Source organism: Ammospiza caudacuta, chromosome 33 (genome assembly GCF_027887145.1).
Source record: "Ammospiza caudacuta isolate bAmmCau1 chromosome 33, bAmmCau1.pri, whole genome shotgun sequence".
Taxonomy (NCBI): Eukaryota; Metazoa; Chordata; class Aves; order Passeriformes; family Passerellidae; genus Ammospiza; species Ammospiza caudacuta.
Genome location: NC_080625.1, coordinates 788,771 through 809,437, shown reverse-complemented (window position 1 = coordinate 809,437; position 20,667 = coordinate 788,771). Strand labels below are relative to the sequence as shown.

The 20,667-nt window shown below is 46.7% G+C and overlaps 2 protein-coding genes and 1 pseudogene across 2 annotated transcripts; 2 read left to right on the top strand and 1 right to left on the bottom strand.

Annotated features, from left to right (window-relative positions):
• Positions 1-522: 522 nt before the first annotated feature.
• LOC131570179 (zinc finger protein 497-like) lies at positions 523-8,201 on the bottom strand. The gene is made up of 4 exons (XM_058822523.1): positions 8,019-8,201; positions 6,011-6,119; positions 4,746-4,820; positions 523-2,429 (listed from the first exon to the last, which is right to left on the bottom strand). Exons 2-4 carry the CDS (start codon positions 6,042-6,044, stop codon positions 523-525), a joined length of 2,016 nt encoding a protein of 671 aa, XP_058678506.1. The 5' UTR covers positions 6,045-6,119; positions 8,019-8,201.
• Positions 8,202-8,723: 522 nt separating this feature from the next.
• On the top strand, positions 8,724-16,880 carry LOC131570178 (zinc finger protein 271-like). Its single transcript, XM_058822522.1, has 3 exons — positions 8,724-8,747; positions 11,344-11,377; positions 13,975-16,880. The coding sequence occupies exons 1-3, from the start codon at positions 8,724-8,726 to the stop codon at positions 16,878-16,880; spliced, it is 2,964 nt and encodes a 987-aa protein (XP_058678505.1).
• A 1,971-nt stretch (positions 16,881-18,851) lies between these two features.
• The window catches only part of LOC131570177 (zinc finger protein 665-like), a 507,112-nt pseudogene continuing 505,296 nt past the window's right edge, over positions 18,852-20,667 (top strand).

Below are 20,667 nucleotides of genomic sequence, written 5' to 3'. Positions count from 1 at the left end.
TTAATTAGAATGGGAATTCAATGGGACCGAGCCAATGTTGGGTTGGCCAAGCCCAGTTGGGCACTGGGAGCACTGGGAGTGACGGGAACCCACCAGAACCATGGAATGATGGGAATTCCCATTCTTCACACCTAATTAATGGATTAAATCACCCCTAGTTAATTACAGATCATTAATTAGAATGGGAATGAGTTGGGACCAAACCCAACCTTGGCTCTTCCATTGGCCAATCCCAGTTGGGCACTGGGAGCACTGGGAGTGACGGGAACCCACCAGAACCATGGAATGATGGGAATTCCCCGTTTCCCACTTAATTAATGGATTAAATCGCCCCTAATTAATTAGAGACCATTAATTAGAACGGGAATTCAATGGGACCGAGCCAATGTTGGGTTGGCCAAGCCCAGTTGGGCACTGGGAGCACTGGGACCCCGCCGCCGCCCATCCCCCCACCACCTCCTCCCCGCTTTTAATTCCCCACCCCCTCATTAACCACCTCCCTTCCATTAATTAATTCATTAATCAATTACCCACCGGGAACCCCGGGAACGCCCGGCCCGGCAGCGCCAACGCCCAGGGCAGCTCCAACGGCGCCGGCACGGCCGAGGAGCCCGGGAACGCCGGGAAGGCCGAGGAGGAGGAGGAGAAAGAAGAGGAAAACGAAGAGGAAGAAGAGGAGAAGGACGAGGATGAGGAGGAAGAGGAGGAAGAGGAAGAGGAGGAGGAAGAGGCGGCGGCCGCGCCGGCCTTGCCGTGGGTGCGGCGGTGCCGGTTGAGGTGCGAGCTGCGGCTGAAGCGCTTGCCGCACTCGCCGCAGCCGTAGGGTTTCTCGCCGGTGTGGACGCGCCGGTGGATGGTGAGCTCGGAGCGCTGGATGAAGCTCTTGCCGCACTCGGGGCACCCGAAGGGTTTCTCGCCCAGGTGGATGCGCTGGTGCTTGATGAGGTTGGAGGAGACGCTGAAGCGCTTCCCGCACTCGCGGCACTCGTACGGCTTCTCGCCGGTGTGCATGCGCCGGTGCTTGGTGAGGTCGGATTTTTGGATGAAGCCCTTGGCGCAGTCCGGGCACTTGTAGGGTTTCTCGCCCAGGTGGGTGCGTTGGTGCTTGACGAGGTTGGAGCGGACGCCGAAGCTCTTGCCGCACTCGGCGCACTCGTACGGCTTCTCGCCCGCGTGCGCCCGGCGGTGCTTGGCCAGCGCCGCGCTCTGGGCGAAGCCTTTGCCGCACTCCGGGCACTCGAAGGGTTTCCCGCCCGTTTGGGTGCCTCGATCCTTCAAATCCGCCCCCAAATTCGGACTCGCCCCCAAATCCGAACCCGCCCCCAAATCTCCCCCCGAGCCCAAACCTTCCCCGCACTCCTCGCATTTCTCCCCCTCCCAAGTCCGGCTTCGCCGCGGCTTCTCCGAGCTTTTCCCCCCTTTCTTCCTCGTCTTGCCGCACTCCCGGCACGGCTCCCGGTGGATTTTGCGGTGCCGCTCCAGGTGGGAGCTCTGGGAGAAGCCCTTGCCGCAGTCGGCGCACCGGAACGGTTTCTCGCCCGCGTGGATGCGCCGGTGCCGATCCAGGTGGGAGCTCCAGGAGAAGCTTTTGCCGCATTCCCGGCACGCGTAGGGTTTGCCGGCGGCGGCAAATTCTCCGCATTTATGAGGCTTCTCCGCCGATTCCCGGTGAGTTTTGACCATTTGGGGATTTTTAGGGTTTTTTGCCGTCCCCGGTTCCGGCGGTCCCGGCGATTTCGGCGATCCCGCGCCGCACTCGCCGCACCTCCCACCCGATCCGGCCGCGGCGGCGTGGGTCCGGCGGTGCCGATCCAGATGCGAGCTCCACGAGAAGCTCTTGCCGCACTCGCCGCACTCGTACGGCTTCTCGCCGGTGTGAATCCTCCGGTGCCGCTCCAAGTGCGAGTTCCAGTTGAAGCCTTTGCCGCAATCGCCGCATTTGTACGGCTTCTCCTCCGCGCGAACCTTCCGGGGCCTCACCGGCGCCGAGCCCGACGCCGAGCCCTTCCCGCACGCCCCGCACCGGCACGGTGCCGCGCCGGCGTGGGCGCGCCGCTGCCGGACGGACGCCGAGCCGGCGCCGAAGGATTTGCCGCAGTCGGGACATCTGTGCGGATTTTCGCCGCCGCGGCGCCGCCGGCGCGAGTTTAACCGCAAACTCTTCCCGCACCCGGCGCATCTCTGGGGCCGCTCGGCGCCGCGCCGGCGTTTGGGCGGCGCCAAGGATTTGCCGCAATCGTGGCAGCGCACGTGGAGCTTCCCGAGGCTCCCGCGGCGGCTTTGGGGTTTCGGCGTCGCCGGAGGGGGCAGAGGGGGTTTGGGGTTTTGGGGCGGCGGCGCCGGCGGAGTTTTGGGGGTTTCGGGTTTCGGCGGAGCGTTGGGTGGAGGATCTTCGGCGTCGGCGTCGCTCGGGGAGGGCGGGGCGGTGTCTGCAGAGGGGAAAATTGAGGGGTTTGGGTTTTTTGGGAGGATTTTGGGGTCTTGGAGGGGTTTGAGGTCTTGGAGGGGTTTTGGGGTCTTGGGGGGATTTGGGGTTTTTGGGGGGTTTTGGGGTCTTGGGGAGATTTTTTTGGGTCCTGGAGGGGTCTTGGTGGATTAGGGGGATTTGGGGTTTTTGGGGGATTTTGGGGTCGTGGGGGGATTTGGGGTTTTTGGGGGCTTTGGGGGATTTGGGGTTTTTGGGGGGTTTTGGGGGCTTTGGGGTCTTGGAGGGGTTTTGGGGTCTTGGGGAGATTTTTGGGGATTTTGGGGTCTTGAGGAGTTTTGGGGATTTTGGGATCTTGGAGGGGTTTTGGGGGTCTTGGGGGGATTTGGGATCTTGGGGGTCTTTGGGATTTTGGGGGGATTTGGGGTTTTGGGGATCTTTGAGGTCTTGGGGGTTTTGGGGTCTTGGAGGGGTTTTGGGGATTTTTGGGGGTTTTGGGGTCTTGGGGGGATTTGGGGGTCTTGGAGGAATTTGGGGTTTTTGGGGGGCTTTGGGGTCTTGGGGGGATTTGGGGTTTTGGGGGGATTTTGGGGATTTGGGGTCCTGGAGGGGTCTTGGTGATTTAGGGGGATTTGGGGATTTTGGGGGATTTTGGGGAGTTTGGGGATTTTGGGGGTTTTGGGGAGTTTGGGGGATTTTGGGGGTTTTGGGGATTTTGGGGGATTTGGGGGATTTTGGGGGTTTTGGGGGTTTTGGGGGTTTGGGGTCTTGGAGTGATTTGAGGCTTTGGGGGAATTTGGGGTCTTGAGGGGATTTGGGGTCTTGGGGGGATTTGGGACTCTTGGTGGGTTTGGGGATTTTTGGGGGATTTGGGGATTTTGGGGTCATGGGGAGCTTTGAGGTCCTGGAGGGATTTGGGGGATTTGGGGAGTTTTGGGGTCTTGGGGGAATTTTGGGGTTTTGGGGGATTTTTGGGGATTTGGGGTCCTGGAGGGGTCTTGGTGATTTTGGGGGATTTGGGGTTTTTGGAGGATTTGGGGTTCTTGGGAGGTTTGGGGGATTTTGGGGTTTTTGGGGATTTTGGGGTCTGGGGGAATTTGGGGTTTTTGGGGGGATTTTGAGGCATTTGGGATCTTGGAGGACTTTGTGGGATTTTGGGGAATTGGGGAATTTGGGAGGACTTGGGGATTTTGGGGGGTTTGGGATTTTTGGGGTCTTGGGGAGCTTTGAGGTCTTGGAGGGGTTTTGGGGTCTTGGTGGGGTTTGGGGATTTTTGAGGGATTTGGGGATTTTGGGGGAATTTGGGGATTTTTGGGGACGTTTTGGGGGAATTTGGGGTCTTGGGGCGATTTTGGGGTCTTGGAGGGGTTTGGGGGTTTTGGGAGTTTTGGGGTCTCCGAGGGTTTGGGGATCTTTGGGGGTCTTTGAGGATCTTGGGGAAATTTGGGGGAATTTGGGGTCTTGGGGGGTTTGGGGATTTTGTGGAGATTTGGGGATTTTGGGGCATTTTGGGGTCTTGGAGGAGTTTTTGGGACTCTTGGTGGGTTTGGGGTCTTGGGGGGATTTGGGGATTTTGGGGTCTTGGAGGGGTCTTGGGGGGATTTGGGATCTTGGGGGTCTTTGGGATTTTGGGGGGATTTGGGGGATTTGAGGTCTTGGAGGGGTTTTGGGGATTTTGGGGTCTTGGAGGGGTTTTGGGGGTCTTGGGGGGATTTGGGATCTTGGGGGGATTTGGGATTTTGGGGGGATTTGGGGTTTTGGGGATCTTTGAAGTCTTGGAGGGATTTGGGGGGTTTGGGGTCTTGGAGGGGTTTTGGGGATTTTTGGGGATTTTTGGGGATTTGGGGGTCTTGGGGGATTTTGGGGGATTTGGGGGGTTTTGGGGTCTTGGAGGGATTTGGGGGTTTTGGGAGGTTTTGAGATTTTGGGGGATTTTGGGGATTTTGGGGGATTTTGGGGATCTTGGAGGAATTTTGGGGTTTTTGGGGGGATTTGGGGTCTTGGAAGAACTTTGGGGTCTTTGAGGGGTTCAGGGATTTTGAGATTTTTGGGGATTTTGGGATTTTTGGGGATTTTGGGGAGTTTTGGTCGCGTTGGCCAACTGGAAGAGCCCAACCCCTCGTTGGGTTGCGTTGGCCAACTAGAAGAGCCCAACCCTTGATTGGCTTGACCAACCAAGGTCTTGGTCGCGTTGGCCAACTGGAAGAGCCCAAACCCTCGTTGGGTCGCGTTGGCCAACTGGAAGAGCCCAACCCATCCATGGTCGCGTTGGCCAACTGGAAGAGCCCAACCCAATCTTGGCCAACCCTTCTTGACTCACCGGCGCCGAGGCCGCGTCTCCGGTGCGATTCGGCGAACGCGGTGATCCGCGGCCAACTGATGGCGATCTCCTCGGCTTTGGGGGAAAATGGGAATTTTGGGGAATTTTTGGGGAATTTTGGGGAATTTTGGAGAATTTTTGTGAATTTTGGAGAATTTTGGGGAATTTTGGAGAATTTTTGGTGAATTTTGGGGAATTTTTGGTGAATTTTGGGGAATTTTTGGTGAATTTTGGGGAATTTTTTTGAGACTTTTTGGTGAATTTTGGGGAATTTTTGGTGAATTTTTGGTGAATTCTTGGTGAATTTTTGGTGAATTTTTGGTGAATTTTTGGGAATTTTTTGTGAATTTTGGGGAATTTTGGGGAATTTTTGGGAAATTTCTGGGAATTTTTGGGAATTCTGGGAATTTCAGTTTGTTTTTGCGTCCCGGCTCCGTTTTGGGCTGAAATCCAAAAATTTTGGGCAAATTTTGGTGATTTTTGGGGAAAATTCTGGAAGATCCGGACGGAATCGGTGTTTTAATTCAGGTTTTTTAATTAAAATGAATTAATTTTAATTTTTGAGTTAATAATTAAGAATTTTTTAAATTAAACCCAATTAATTTCAGTTTTGGGATTAACAATGAAGGAATTTTCCTAATTAAACCAAATTAATTACAATTAACCAAATTAATTTCAATTTTTGGGGTTATTAATTAAGGAATTTAATCCACTTTTATATTCAACCCAATTAATTTCAATTTTGGGGTTATTAATTAAGGATTTTGATCCCAAATGAAGGAAATTTGGGGTTTTACTCAAGGAAAATCCATCCAAAATTGGGATTTTAATTCGGATTTTTTAATTAAAACCAATTAATTTCAATTTTGGTGTTATTAATTAAGGAATGTGATCCACTTTTTAAATTAAAGGAAATTAATTTTAATTTTGGGGTTATTAATTAAGGAAATTTGGGGTTTTACCCAAGGAAAATCCATCCAAAACTGGGATTTTAATTCAGATTTTTTTAATTAAAAGCAAATTAATTTTAATTTTGGCATTAAAAATTAAGAACTTCTTTAAATTGAACCCAATAATTTTAATTTTGGGGTTATTAATTAAGGATTTTGATCCCAAATGAAGGAAATTTGGGGCTTTACTCAAGGAACATCCATCCAAAATTGGGATTTTAATTCGAATTTTTTTTAATTAAACCCAATTAATTTTAATTTTGGGATTATTAATTAATTAATTTTATCCTAAATTAATTAAATTTGGGGTCTTACCCAAGGAAATGACGCTCTCGTAGCTCTCCTGCATCACGTCCAGAGTTTATTCCGATTTTTTGGGAATTTTTTGGGGAAAATTCCCAAAATTCCGACAGATTTTGGGATCCTGGGGAGAAAAATAAAAATTAAATTTTGGGGATTTTAATTTTTTTTCATTTTTTGGGGGATTTTTGGGGAATTTAAAGGGAATTTTTAGGGATTTTTTTGGAATTTAAAGGGAATTTTTAGGGATTTTTGGGGGAATTTTTGGGATTTTTTAGGGGATTTTAGGGAGAACTTTTGGGGTTTTTTGGGGGAATTTAAAGAGAATTTTTGGGGGAATTTTTGGGATTTTTTAGGGGGTTTTAGGGAGAAATTTTGGGGTTTTTTGGGGAATTTAAAGAGAATTTTTAGGGGTTTTTTTAGGGACTTTTTTGGGAATTTAAAGAGAATTTTTGGGGATTTTTGGGGGAATTTAAAGAGAATTTTTGGGGGAATTTTTGGGATTTTTTAGGGAATTTTAGGGAGAAATTTTGGGGTTTTTTGGGGGAATTTAAAGAGAATTTTTAGGGTTTTTTAGGGACTTTTTTGGGGAATATAAAGAGAATTTTTGGGGATTTTTTTGGGATTTTTGGGGGAATTTAAAGAGGATTTTTGGGGATTTTTAAAGGGAAATTTTGGGGATTTTTTTTGGGAATTTTTAGGAATTTTGAAGGGAATTTTGGGGGGAATATTTAGGGAATTTGGGGGCATTTTTAGGGATTATTTAGGGATTTTCGGGGAAAATTTTGGGGGGATTTTTAGTGAATTTGGGGGAATTTAAAGGGAATATTTGGGGATTTTTGGGGAAAATTTGGGGGGATTTAAAGTGAATATTTGGGGAATTTTGGGGGATTTTTAAGGGATTTTAAAGGGAATTATGGGAGGATTTTTAGGGCTTCCTTCAGGATTTTTAAGGATTTTTTGGGAATTTTTGTTTTGATTTTTAGGGGAATATTTGGGGATTTCTTTGGGAATCTTTAGGGAATTTCGGGAAAGTTTTAGGGAATATTTAGGGGATTTTTAGGACAGGTTTGGGGAATTTAAAGAGAATTTTAGGGATTTCTTAGGGATTTTTTTCAGGATTTTTAGGGAATTTTTTGGGGAATTTTGGGGGAATTTAAAGGGAATTTTTAGGGAATTTTTTTGGGAATTTAAAGGGAATTTTTGGGGACATTTTGGGGATTTGATGGGGAATTTTTAGGGGATTTTTTTTTAAATTTTTGGGGATTTTTAAGGGATTTTTTTGAAATTATTGGGGATTGCAAAGGGAATTTAAAGGGAAATTTTGGGGGAATTTTTCAGGATTTTCCCAGGATTTTTAAAGGGACTTTTGGGGGAGATTTTGTAGAGGGTTTTTGGGGAATTTTTAGGGAATTTGGGGGAATTTTTTTTATTTTTAAATGGAATTTGGGGGGAATTTTTAAGGATTTTTTGGGGATTTTTTTTGGAGCTTTTTGGAATTTTTAGGGGATTATGGGCGATTTTTAAAAGATATTTTTGGGATTTTTTTGGCGAATTTTTGGGGAATTTTTGGGGTTGTTTTTAGTTTAATTTTGGGGGAAATATTTAGGGATTTTTAGGGAATTTTTGGGATTTTTTTTTGGCTTTTTAAGGGGATTTTTAGGGAATTTGGGGGGAATTTTAAGGGGAATTTAAAGAGATTTTTTTAGGGGATTTTTGGGGACTTTTTTGGGAATTTGGGGGGAATTTTAAGGGGAATTTAAAGAGATTTTTAAAGGGGATTTTTGGGGATTTTTTTGGGAATTTGGGTGGAAATTTTGGGGATTTTTAGGGATTTTAAAGGCGAATTTTTGAGGATTTTGGGGTTGTTTTTATTTTCATTTTGGGGGGAATATTTAGGGATTTTTAGGGAATTTTTGGGGGTTTTTTTTTGGCTTTTTAAGGGAATTTTTAGGGAATTTTGGGGGTTCAGGACTGGGGAAAAAAAGGAATTTTAGGGAAGGGCCCCCCCGTAAATCCCCACCTTAATTCCCACCCAAATCCGGATTTTTGAAATTTTGGGAAAGGTTTAAAGAAAGATTTGAGGTTTCTGTGGAAAAAATAAATGCAGGGAATGAAGGGGTTAAAAAATGGGAATTTTAAATGGGGAGGGCGCTGGAATTGAAGGAAAATTGAAATAAAAATGGGGAAAAAGGGGGAAAAAAGGAGGAAAAAAGGGGGAGAAAATGGAATAAAAAGGGGGAGAAAATGGGGAAAAATGGGGAAAAATCGGGATAAAAATGGGGAAAAAATCGGGATAAAAATGGGGAAAAATGGGGAAAAAATCGGGATAAAAACCCGGGAAAATGAGGGGATAAAAACAAAGGAAAATAACGGGAAAAAACCACGGAAATCGCGGAAAAAATGGGAAAAAATTGAAAAAAAGGGAAAAAAAACGGGAAAAAAAGAAGAAAAATGGAGGAGGGGCTCGGCCGGGATGCGAGGAGGGAGAAAAATGAGAATAAAAAGCCAAAAAAAAATCGGAATTTTGGGACAAAAAAAGCGGATTTGGAATGAAAATAATCGGCGATTAAAGGGTTAAAAAGTGAAGGAATTAAATCGTGATTTAATTAATTTTTAATTAATTTTTTTTGTAATTATTCCCGGTTTAGGGGCGCGGTCGAGGGAGGGATAAATTGAATTTTTTGGGGGTAAAAAAAGCGAATTTTGAGGGGTTTTTGTTACCTGGATGCGGCTGGAAAAGCTGGAAGAGGTCGAAGGGGGGAAAATAGAAAAGAAATTGAATTTTTTGGGGGGGAAAAAGGGTGAAAAATGGAAATAAATTAAATAAAAAATTGGAATAAAAGGGGGAGGGGTTGGTGTTGCACGTCGGCTCCGTGAGCGCTGAACACACAGGAAGGGGCCGGACCACAAAAAGGGGAAAAAAAGCCAAAAAAATGAAATAAAAAAAGGAGAAAAATCCGGGAGAGCGGTAAAAAAAAAAAAGGGGGGGGACAGGAAAAAGCAAAGGTGGAAAAAATCCGGGGGAAAAAAGGCAAAAAATGGGGAAAAAAGGGGAAAATTGGGGATTTTGGGGTGGGGGAGGGGAGGAATTCCCGGATTTGGGGATGGGGGGGGGGAGGGGAGGGGGGGAGGGGAGGGGGAAAAGCGGCGCCTTTGTCCGAGGGTGGGGGAGGGGAAGGGAAAATCGGGATTTGGGGGGGTTTAATTAATGGGGAAATTGGGGATTTAATTAAGGGAAAAATCGGGATTTTGGGGTCTTTAATTAATGGGAAAATTGGGATTTGGGGGGTCTTTAATTAATGGGAAAATCGGGATTTGGGGGGGTTTAATTAATGGGGAAATTGGGGATTTAATTAAGGGAAAAATCGGGATTTTGGGGTCTTTAATTAATGGGAAAATTGGGATTTTGGGGGATCTTTAATTAATGGGAAAATTGGGATTTGGGGGGTTTTAATTAGTGGGAAAACTGGGGTTTTGGGGGGTTTAATTAATGGGAAAATTGGGATTTTGGGGTCTTTAATTAATGGGAAAATCGGGATTTTGGGGGGGAAAATGCAGATTTTGGGGTCTTTAATTAATGGGAAAATTGGGGGTTTAATTAAGGGAAAAATCGGGATTTGGGGAAAATAATGCGGATTTTGGGGGTTTTAATTAATGGGAAAATTGGGATTTTGGGGTTGTTAATTAATGGGAAAATTGGGATTTGGGGGGTTTTAATTAATGGGAAAATTTGGGTTTAATTAAGGGAAAAATCGGGATTTGGGGGGTTTTAATTAATGGGAAAAGTGGGGTTTAATTAAGGGAAAAATCGGGATTTTGGGGGGTTTTAATTAAGGGAAAAATTGGGATTTGGGGGGGTTTAATTAATGGGAAAATTGAGATTTTGGGGTCTTTAATTAATGGGAAAATTGGGGGTTTAATTAAGGGAAAAATCGGGATTTGGGGGAGTTTAATTAATGGGGAAATTGAGATTTTGGGGTCTTTAATTAATGGGAAAATTGGGGGTTTGATTGAGGGAAAAATCGGGATTGGGGGGGAAAATTGGGATTTTGGGGGTTAATTAATGGGAAAATTGGGGTATTAAGGGGAAAATCGGGATTTGGGGGGTTAATTAGTGGGAAAATTGGGGTTTTGGGGTCTTTAATTAATAGGAAAATTGGGATTTGGGGGGTTTTAATTAATGGGAAAATTGGGGTTTTAATTAAGGGAAAAATCAGGATTTGGGGGGTTATTAATTAATGGGAAAATTGGGGTTTTAATTAAGGGAAAAATCGGGATTTTGGGGTTGTTAATTAATGGGAAAATTGGGATTTTGGGGTCTTTAATTAATGGGAAAATTGGGGTTTTAATTAATGGGAAAAATCGGGATTTTGGGGGTTTTAATTAATGGGAAAATTGGGATTTTGGGGTTGTTAATTAATGGGAAAATTGGGATTTTAATTAAGGGAAAAATCGGGATTTTGGGGGGAAAATGTGGATTTTGGGGGGATTATCAAGGGAAAAATGGGGGTTTGTGGTCATTAATTAATGCAAAAATTGGGTTTTTTTGGAGGTTAATTAATGGAAAAAATAGGATTTATTTGCTCTTTAATTAAGGGAAATATTGGGATTTTGGGGGTCTTTAATTAAGGAAAATATTGGGATTTGGGGGTCTTTCATTAATGGGAAAATTGGGGTTTTGGGGGTTTAAATTAATGCAAAAATCCGAGGGTTTTGTTGGTTAATTAATGGGAAAAATGGGGATTTTGGAGTCTTTCATTAAGGGCAAAATTGGAGATTTGGGGGTCGTTAATTAGTGGGGAAATTGGGATTTTTTTGGTCGTTAATTAATGGGAAAATTGGGGTTTTGGGGGGGGGTTTAATTAAGTGAAAAATTGGGATTTTTGGGGTCTTTAATTAATGGAAAAAATGAGATTTTTTGGTCGTTAATTAATGGGAAAATTGGGGTTTTGGGGTTTTTAATTAAGGGAAAAATCGTGATTTTGGGGGGTTTATCAAGGGGAAAAATGGGGATTTGTGGTCATTAATTAATGCAAAAATCAGGGTTTTTTTGATTGTTAATTATGGGAAAAATTGGGGGTTTGGGGTCGTTAATTAGTGGGAAAAAGGGGGATTTGGGGGGTCCAATTAAGGGAAAATTGGGATTTTTTTGGCCGTTCATTGTGGGACCATTGGGAGTTTGGGGTTTTAATTCCTGGAATTGTTCAGGGTCTGAATTTAATTTGATTTTTGGGATTTTCCAGGATCCCGGAGCAGCCATGGATCCGTGGGGGGAGGAGGAGGAGGAGGAGCCCGAGGTCATTTTTGGGGAGGAGGAGGAGGAGGAGGAGGAGGAGGAGGAGGAGGAGGAAGATCCCTTCCAGCCCAGCGGGACCCAGGGTAAGTGTGGGAGGGCAAAAATCCCAAAAAAAACCAAAAATCCCATTAAAAATCCCAAAAATCCCCTTCAAAAATCCCAAAAATATCCCCAAAATCCCATTAAAAATCCCAAAAATCCCATTAAAAATCCCAAAACTCCCATTAAAAATCCCCTTCAAAAATCCCCAAAAAATCCCAAAAATCCCAATAAAAATCCCAAAAATCCCATTAAAAATCCCCTTCAAAAATCTCCAAAAAAATCCCAAAAATCCCATTAAAAATCCCCTTCGAAAATCCCCAAAAAATCCCATTAAAAATCCCAAAAATCCCACCAAAAAAAATCCCAAAAATCCCATTAAAAATCCCCAAAAAAATCCCATTAAAAATCCCAAAAATCCCATTAAAAATCCCACCAAAAAATCCCAAAAAAATCCCAAAAATCCCATTAAAAATCCCAAAAATCCCACCCAAAAAAATCCCATTAAAAATCCCCTTCAAAAAGACCCAAAAAATCCCAAAAATCCCACTCAAAAAATCCCAAAAATCCCATTAAAAATCCCCGAAAAATCCCAAAAATCCCATTAAAAATCCCATTAAAAATCCCCATCAAAAATCCCAAAAAAATCCCAAAAATCCCATTAAAAATCCCCAAAAAGTCCCAAAAATCCCATTAAAAATCCCACCCAAGAAAATCCAAAAAATCCCATTAAAAATCCCAAAAATCCCACCAAAAAAATCCCAAAAATCCCATTAAAAATCTGCCAAAAAATCCCAAAAATCCTATTAAAAATCCCAAAAATCCCACCCAAAAAAATCCCAAAAATCCCATTAAAAATCCCACCCAACGCAAAAATCCCATTAAAAATCCTATTAAAAATCCCATTAAAAATCCCCTTCAAAAATCCCCAAAAAAATCCCAAAAAATCCCATTAAAAATCCCAAAACTCCCATTAAAAATCCCCTTCAAAAATCCCCAAAAAATCCCAAAAATCCCAATAAAAATCCCCTTCGAAAATCCCCAAAAAATCCCATTAAAAATCCCCAAAAAAATCCCATTAAAAATCCCAAAAATCCCATTAAAAATCCCCCCAAAAAATCCCCAAAAAATCCCAAAAATCCCATTAAAAATCCCAAAAATCCCACCCAAAAAAATCCCAAAAATCCCATTAAAAATCCCCTTCAAAAATCCCATTAAAAATCCCCTTCAAAAATCCCAAAAAAATCCCCAAAATCCCATTTAAAATCCCAAAAATCCCATTTAAAATCCCCTTCAAAAATCCCCAAAAAATCCCACAAAAAAAATCCCATAAATCCCATTAAAATATCCCACAAATTCTGTTAAAAATTCCCCTAAATCCCATTTAAAAATCCCATAAATAAATCCCCAAAATCCCATTAAAAATGGGGAAAATTCCACAAAAAATGGGAAAACTCCCATAAAAAATGGGGAAAATTCCACAAAAAATGGGGGAAAATTCACATTAAAAATTGGGAAAATTCCACCTAAAAATGGGGGAAAATTCACATTAAAAAATTGGGAAAATTCCACCAAAAAATGGGGGAAAATTCACATAAAAAAATTGGGAAAATTCCCCCAAAAAATGGGGGGAAATTCACATAAAAAAATTGGGAAAATTCCCCCAAAAAATGGGGGAAAATTCACATAAAAAACTGGGAAAATTCCACCAAAAAATGGGGGGAAATTCACATAAAAATCGGGAAAATTCCCCCAAAAAATGGGGGAAAATTCACATAAAAAATTGGGAAAATTCCACCAAAAAATGGGGGGAAATGCCATTAAAAAAATGGGAAAATTCCACCAAAAAATGGGGGAAAATTCACATAAAAAATCGAGAAAATTCCACCAAAAAATGGGGGAAAATTCACATTAAAAAAATTGGGAAAATTCCCCCAAAAAATGGGGAAAATTCACATAAAAAATAGGGAAAATTCCACCTAAAAATGGGGGGAAATGCCATTAAAAAAATGGGAAAATTCCACCAAAAAATGGGGGAAAATTCACATAAAAAATCGGGAAAATTCCACCAAAAAATGGGGGAAAATTCACATAAAAAACTGGGAAAATTCCACCAAAAAATGGGGGGAAATTCACATAAAAAACTGGGAAAATTCCACCAAAAAATGGGGGGAAATTCACATAAAAAATTGGGAAAATTCCACCAAAAAATGGGGGAAAATTCACATTAAAAAATTGGGAAAATTCCACCAAAAAATGGGGGAAAATTCACATTAAAAAATTGGGAAAATTCCACCAAAAAATGGGGGAAAATTCACATTAAAAAACTGGGAAAATTCCACCAAAAAATGGGGGAAATTCACATTAAAAAATCGAGAAAATTCCGCCAAAAATGGGGGGAAATTCACATTAAAAAATCGAGAAAATACCGCCAAAAAATGGGAGAAAATTCACCTAAAAAATCTGGGAAAATTCCATGGGAAAATTCTATTAAAAAATCGGGGAAATCCCACAAAAAACGAGGGAAACCCCACTAAAAAATTGGGAAAATCCGCATTAAAAGTGGGAAAAAATCCAGAAAAATTGGGAAAACTCCACGACAAAGCCCCAAAATTCCGATTTTGCCCCTCTCCGGCCGCAGGCAGCCGCGATTCCGAGCCGAGCTTTCCTCGGAGCCTCGCGCCGAGCCCCGAGCGCGGGAGTTTCCGCCGGAGCGTGGTGCGGCAGATCGAGCCCGGCGCTTCCTCCTCGTCCAAAACGCCCCAAAAAAGCCCAAATTTCGCCAACTTCTCCGGCGTCGTCGTCCTCCAGAAGAGCTACGAGTGCTCGGAGTGCGGGAAGAGCTTCAGCTGCGGCTCCCACTTCTCCAAGCACCGGCGCACGCACACGGGCGAGAAACCGTTCCGCTGCTCGCGCTGCGGCAAGAGCTTCAACGTCTCGTCCAACCTTTACCGGCACCAACGCAGCCACGGCGACGCGGCGGATAAACCGCGGGGTTTATCGCATCGATGCGACGAGCGCGGGAAGAGTTTCCGCCGCGACAAAGAGCTGGCCGCCCACCGGCGCTCGCACGGCGGCGATTTGCCGTTCCGCTGCGGCGACTGCGGCAAGGGCTTCTCGTGGAGCTCGCATTGGCTGCGGCACCGGCGCATTCACACCGGCGAGAAGCCGTACGAGTGCCAGGAGTGCGGCAAGAGCTTCTCGCGGAGTTCCCACCTCTACCGGCACCAACGCGGCCACGCCGGCGGCCGCTCCTACATCTGCACCTACTGCGGCCGCAGTTTCGGCAGCATCCTGCACTTCGAGCGGCACCAAGGCACGCACACCGGCGTCCGGCCCTACAAATGCTCGCTGTGCCGCAAGAGCTTCGGCGACGCGCCGGCGCTGGTGAAGCACCAACGGCTTCACCTCGGCGAGGGCCCCTTCCGGTGCGAGGATTGCGACAAAAGCTTCGGCGCCCGCTCGCAGTACGCGCGGCACCGCCGCAGCTCCCACGCCGGAGCCGGCGCCGAGAAGCCGTACCGGTGCCGGGACTGCGGCAAGAGCTTCTCGTGGAGCTCCCACTGGGAGAGGCACCGACGCATTCACACCGGCGAGAAACCCTACGAGTGCCAGGAGTGCGGCAAGAGCTTCGGGAGGACGTCGCATCTTTACCGGCACCAGCGGACGCACGCCGGCGGGCGGCCCCACGTGTGCGCCGAGTGCGGGAAGAGTTTTAACTCCACGCTGCACTTCCAGAAGCATCAGAGGGCGCACGGCGCCGCGGCGGGGAAGAGCCGCGGGGAGCGCGGGAAGACGTTCTCGGAGGCGGCGGCGTTGGCCGAGCATCGACGGGTTCATGAGGATTCCCAAAAATCCTGTTCGGAACGCGGGAAAACGCTCGCGGAGGCGTCTGCGTTGGCCAAGCGTCGACGGGTCCGTGAGGAGACGCAGAAAATTGGGAGATCTTTGGTGGAATCCCAGAAAATCGGGAAATCGTCAGTCGAATCGTCGGCGTTGGCCAAGAACCAACGGGTTCGTGAGGAGAGGCAAAAATCCTGCTCGGAATGTGGGAAATCGTTCTTGAGTCCGTCGGCGTTGGCCAAACATCGACGGGTTCATGAGAATTCCCAAAAAATTGGGGGATCTTTGGTGGAATCCCAAGAAATTGGGACATCCTTGGAAGAATCCCAAGAAATTTGCTCCAAATGTGGAAAAACCTTCGGAGATCCTTCAATGTTGGCCAAACATCAACGGGTTCATGAGGAGACCCAAAAAATCGAGAAATCGTTGGTTGATTTGTCAACGTTGGCCAAGAGTCAACGGGTTCATGAGAATTCCCAAAAATCCTGCTCGGAACGCGGGAAAACGTTCTCGAATCCGTCGGCGTTGGCCAAGCATCGACGGGTCCATGAGGAGACACAAAAAATTGGGAATTCTTTGGTGGAATCCCAAAAAATTGGGAAATCGTCGGTCGATTCGTCGGCGTTGGCCAAGAACCAACGGGTTCGTGAGGAGAGGCAAAAATCCTGCTCGGAATGTGGGAAATCGTTCTTGAGTCCGTCGGCGTTGGCCAAACATCGACGGGTTCATGAGAATTCCCAAAAAATTGGGGGATCTTTGGTCAATTCATCAACGTTGGCCAAGAATCAACAGGTTCACGAGGAGACACAAAAAAGTGGGAGATCCTTGGAGGAATCCCAAAAAATTGGGAAATCCTTGGAAGAATCCCAAGAAATTTGCTCCAAATGTGGAAAAACCTTTGGAGATCCTTCAACGTTGGCCAAACATCAACAGGTTCATGAGGAGACCCAAAAAAGTGGGAGATCCTTGGTGGAATCCCAAAAAATTGGGAAATCGTTGGTGGAATCCCAAAAAATCGGGAAATCTTTGGAAGAATCCCAAAAAATTGGGAGATCTTTGGAAGAAGCCCAAGAAATTGGGAAATCCTTGGAAGAATCCCAAAAATCCTGCTCGGAATGTGGGAAAACATTCTCGAATCCGTCGGCGTTGGCCAAACATCGACGGGTCCATGACGAGACACAAAAAATTGGGAATTCTTTGGTGGAATCCCAAAAAAGTGGGAGATCTTTGGAAGAATCCCAAGAAATTGGGAAATCCTTGGAAGAATCCCAAGAAATTTGCTCCAAATGTGGAAAAACCTTTGGAGAACCTTCAACGTTGGCCAACCATCGACGGCTCCATGAGAATTCCCAAAAAATTGGGAAATCCTTGGAAGAATCCCAAAAAATTGGGAAATCTTTGGTGGAATCCCAAAAAATCGGGAAATCTTTGGAAGAATCCCAAGAAATTGGGAAATCCTTGGAAGAATCCCAAAAAATCGGGAAATCTTTGGATGAATCCCAAAAAATTGGGAAATCTTTGGAAGAATCCCAAAAAATTGGGAAATCCTTGGAAGAATCCCAAGAAATTTGCTCCAAATGTGGAAAAACCTTTGGAGATCCTTCAACGTTGGCCAACCATCAACAACTCCACGATTCCGAGCGGAATTCCGGGATCAGATCCCAAATCCGGAATTTCGGAGAGGAGGAAATGTCGGAAAAATGAAAAATCCAAAAAAAAAAAAAATTTTTGGGGAATTTTTTTTTCCGACGTTTTCCCGGTCGTAGATTTTGGGTAGAGTAGGAAAAAGTAGGGGTAGAAATGGTTAAAAAAAATATAAAAATTGGAATTTTTTTTTTTTTTCAGGGATTTTTTTCCCAGATAAATTTAAAAAAATTGGAGGAAATTTTGGAATTTTGGGTGGGAAAATCCCGGTTTGGAAGAAAATTGGGAATTTTGGGCGGTTTCGTAATTTATTGTATTTATTCAGCTGGGAAATTTTGGGATAAAAATCCCAAAAATTGGGGAAAAAAAAGGATTTGATCCCAAAAATTTTCATGGATTGGGGTGGGGGAAAAAAAAAATTGGGAATTTTGGGGTTTTTTGGGATTTTTTTGGAGTTTTCTTCTTTGTTTGTAATGTGAATAAAAAATAGATTTAGTGAGGAAGTCCTGGAATTTTTTTCTTGGGGGTGGAATTGGGGAAAAGTGGGGAAAAATTCTGGGAAATTTGGGAATTTTGGGGGAATTTTTTGGGATTTTTTGGGGAATTTTTTTAGGCAAATCTTTGGGGATTATTTGGGATTTTTGGGGAATTATTTGGGATTTTTTAGGGAAAATCTTTGGGGCATTTTTGGGGGATTTTTTGGGGATTTTTATTGCATTTTTTGGGAATCCCGTGGGAATTTTGGGGGGCAAATTTTTGGGGATTATTTGGGATTTTTTGAGGAATTTTGAGGGAATTATTTGGGATTTTTGGAGGAGTTTTGGGGGGAATTTGGGGAATTTTTGGGGGCAAATCCTTGGGAATTCTTGGGGGTTATTTTGGGAATTTTTGGGGCAAATATTTGGGAATTATTTGGGATTTTTTGGGGGGAAGTTTTGGACATTTTTTTGGGAATTATTTGGGGTAAAACTTTGGGGATTCTTTGGGATTTTTGGGGGGATTTTTTGGGCATTATTTGGGAATCCCTTGGGAATTTGGGGGCAAATATTTCGGGATTTTTTGGGGAATTTTTGGGTATTTTTTGGGAATCCCTTGGGAATTTTGGGGGCAAATATTTGGGATTTTTTTTGGCATTTTTTGGGGCACATTTTTGGGAATCCCTTGGGAATTTTGGGGGCAAATCTTTGGGATTTTTTTGGCATTTTTGGGGCACATTTTTGGGAATCCCTTGGGATTTTTAGGGGGGCAAATCCTTGGGATTTTTTTGGGGCATTTTTGGGGCAAATCCTTGGGAATTTTTGGGTGCAGATCTTTGGGAATTCTTTGGGTATTTGGGAATTTCTGGGGCGACTCCTTGGGAGGTTTTGGGAGGAGGAAGAGGAGGGGGAGGAAGAGGAGGAGAAGTGAGGGAGGAAGAAGAGGGAGAGGAGAAACAGAGGGGGGGGGGGAGGAGGAGGAGAGAAGGGGAGGAAGAGGAGGAGAGGGGGGAGAGGAGGAGGAAGAAGAGGAGTAGAAATAAGGGAGGAAGGAGAGAGAGGAGGAGGCAGAGGAAGGAGGAGGGAAGGGGGAGGAAGAAGAGGAGGAGAAACAAGGGAGGAAGAAGAGGGAGAGGAGGAAGAGGGGGGAGAGGAGGAGGAAGAGGAGGAGGAGGGAAAGGAGGAGGAGGAAGAGCGGGAGGGGGAGAGGGAGGAGGAGGAGGAGGAGGAGGAGGGAAAGGAGAGGGAAGGGGGAGGAAGAAGAGGAGGAGGAGGAGGAAGAGGAGGAGGGAAGGGGGAGGAAGAGGAGGAGGAGGAGGAGGGAAAGGGGAGGAAGAGGAGGAGGAGGAGGAGGGAAGGAGGAGGGAAGGGGGAGGAAGAGGAGGAGGAGGGAAGGGGGAGAGGGAGGAGGCGGCGGCTCCTCTGTATCCGGGTCACGCCGGGAGCCGCCTCCGGCGGGACCGGGAGCGGGAACGGAGCGGGAACGGGATCGGAACCGGGTCCGGAACGGGATCGGAACCGGGTCCGGAACGGGATCGGAACCGGGTCCGGGACTGGGAGCGGGAACGGAGCGGGAACGGGATCGGAGCCGGGTCCGGAACGGGATCGGAACCGGGACCGGGACTGGGAGCGGGAACGGAGCGGGAACGGGTCTGGATCGGGATCAGAACCGGGTCCGGAACGGGATCGGGTTCGGGATCGGGAGTGGGAGTGGGAACGGGATCGGAACCGGGTCCGGAACGGGGAAGGGATCGGGAGCGGGACTGGGAGCGGGAACGGAGCGGGAACGGGATCGGGATCGGAACCGAGGCGGGAACGGGATCCGGAGCGGGACCGGGACTGGGAGCGGGAACGGGATCAGAACCGGATCGGGAACGGGATCGGGATTAGAACGGGATCGGGAACGGGATCGGGAGTGGGACCGGAACCGGGATCGGGATGGAGATCGGGACCGAGACTGGGAATGGGATCGGAGCGGGAGCGGGATTGGGTCAGCAGCGGGATCGGGATCGGGATCAGAACCGGGTCGGGACCGGGACCGGGAGCGGGTTCGGATCGGGATTAAAACCGGGTCAGGAACAGGATCAGGACCGGGACCAGGATCGGGATCGGGACCGAGACTGGGAGTGGGATTGGGTCGGAATCCGGGCTAGAACTGGGTTGGGATCGGGACCGGGACCGGGACCGGGACTGTGAACAGGAGCGGGAACGGGATCGGGACCGGGTCAGGATCGGGACCAGAACCAGGTCGGGAAAGGGATCGGGACCAGGATCGGGAGTGAGATCGGGACCGGGACTGGGTCGGGACCAGGATTAGAACAGGACCGGGACTGGGATTAGGAGCAGGATCAGAATCGGGTCCAGGAACGGGATCAGCACAGTCCAGGATCGGGATCGGGATCGGGATCGGGATTGGGATCAGGTCCGGACAGGGATCGGGAGTGGGATCGGGTCCAGTTTGGGATCAGGATCGGGATCGGGATTTGAACCAGGCTGGGATCAGGACCGGGATTGGGATCGGGATCAGGATTAGTTCTGGGATCAGGACCGGGATCGGGATCAGGATTAGTTCTGGGATCGGGATCGGGATCAGGATTAGTTCTGGGATCAGGATCAGGATCAGGATCAGGATTAGTTCTGGGATCAGGATCGGGATCAGGATCAGGATTAGTTCTGGGATCAGGATCGGGATCGGGATCGGGATTAGTTCTGGGATCAGGATCGGGATCAGGATCAGGATTAGTTCTGGGATCAGGATCGGGATCGGGATCGGGATTAGTTCTGGGATCAGGATCGGGATCGGGATTAGAACCGGGACCGGGACTGGGACTGGGAGAGGGATCAGATCGGGATCGGGATTGGGATCAGATTGGGAACGGGATCAGGACCAGGCTCTGGTTGGGATCAGGTCCAGTTTGGGATCAGGTCCGGTTTGGGATCAGGTCTGGTTTGGGATCAGGTCCGGGTTGGGATCAGGTCCAGTTTGGGATCAGGTCTGGTTTGGGATCAGGTCCGGTTTGGGATCAGGTCTGGTTTGGGATCAGGACCAGGCTGGGTTTGGGATCAGGTCCAGTTTGGGATCAGGTCTGGGTTGGGATCAGGTCCAGTTTGGGATCAGGTCTGGTTTGGGATCAGGACCAGGCTGGGTTTGGGATCAGGTCTGGGTTGGGATCAGGTCTGGGTTGGGATCAGGTCTGGGTTGGGATCAGGACCAGGCTGGGTTTGGGATCAGGTCCAGTTTGGGATCAGGTCTGGGTTGGGATCAGGTTGGGTTTGGGATCAGGTCTGGGTTGGGATCAGGTCCAGTTTGGGATCAGGTCCAGTTTGGGATCAGGTCTGGGTTGGGATCAGGTCCAGTTTGGGATCAGGTC

What these genes read in the sequence shown, in the direction of transcription:
- LOC131570179 (XM_058822523.1), bottom strand. Translation starts at nt 6,044, where the DNA reads ATGCAGGAGAGCTACGAGAGCGTCATTTCCTTGG. An exon ending in CGAGAGCGTCATTTCCTTGG is followed by an intron (nt 4,821 to 6,010) that starts GTAAGACCCCAA and finishes TTTCCCCCAAAG; the next exon opens with CCGAGGAGATCGCCATCAGT. An exon ending in GAGACGCGGCCTCGGCGCCG is followed by an intron (nt 2,430 to 4,745) that starts GTGAGTCAAGAA and finishes TCCCCTCTGCAG; the next exon opens with ACACCGCCCCGCCCTCCCCG.
- LOC131570178 (XM_058822522.1), top strand. Translation starts at nt 8,724, where the DNA reads ATGCGGCTGGAAAAGCTGGAAGAG. An exon ending in GGCTGGAAAAGCTGGAAGAG is followed by an intron (nt 8,748 to 11,343) that starts GTCGAAGGGGGG and finishes GAGGAGGAGGAG; the next exon opens with GAGGAAGATCCCTTCCAGCC. An exon ending in CCAGCCCAGCGGGACCCAGG is followed by an intron (nt 11,378 to 13,974) that starts GTAAGTGTGGGA and finishes CTCCGGCCGCAG; the next exon opens with GCAGCCGCGATTCCGAGCCG.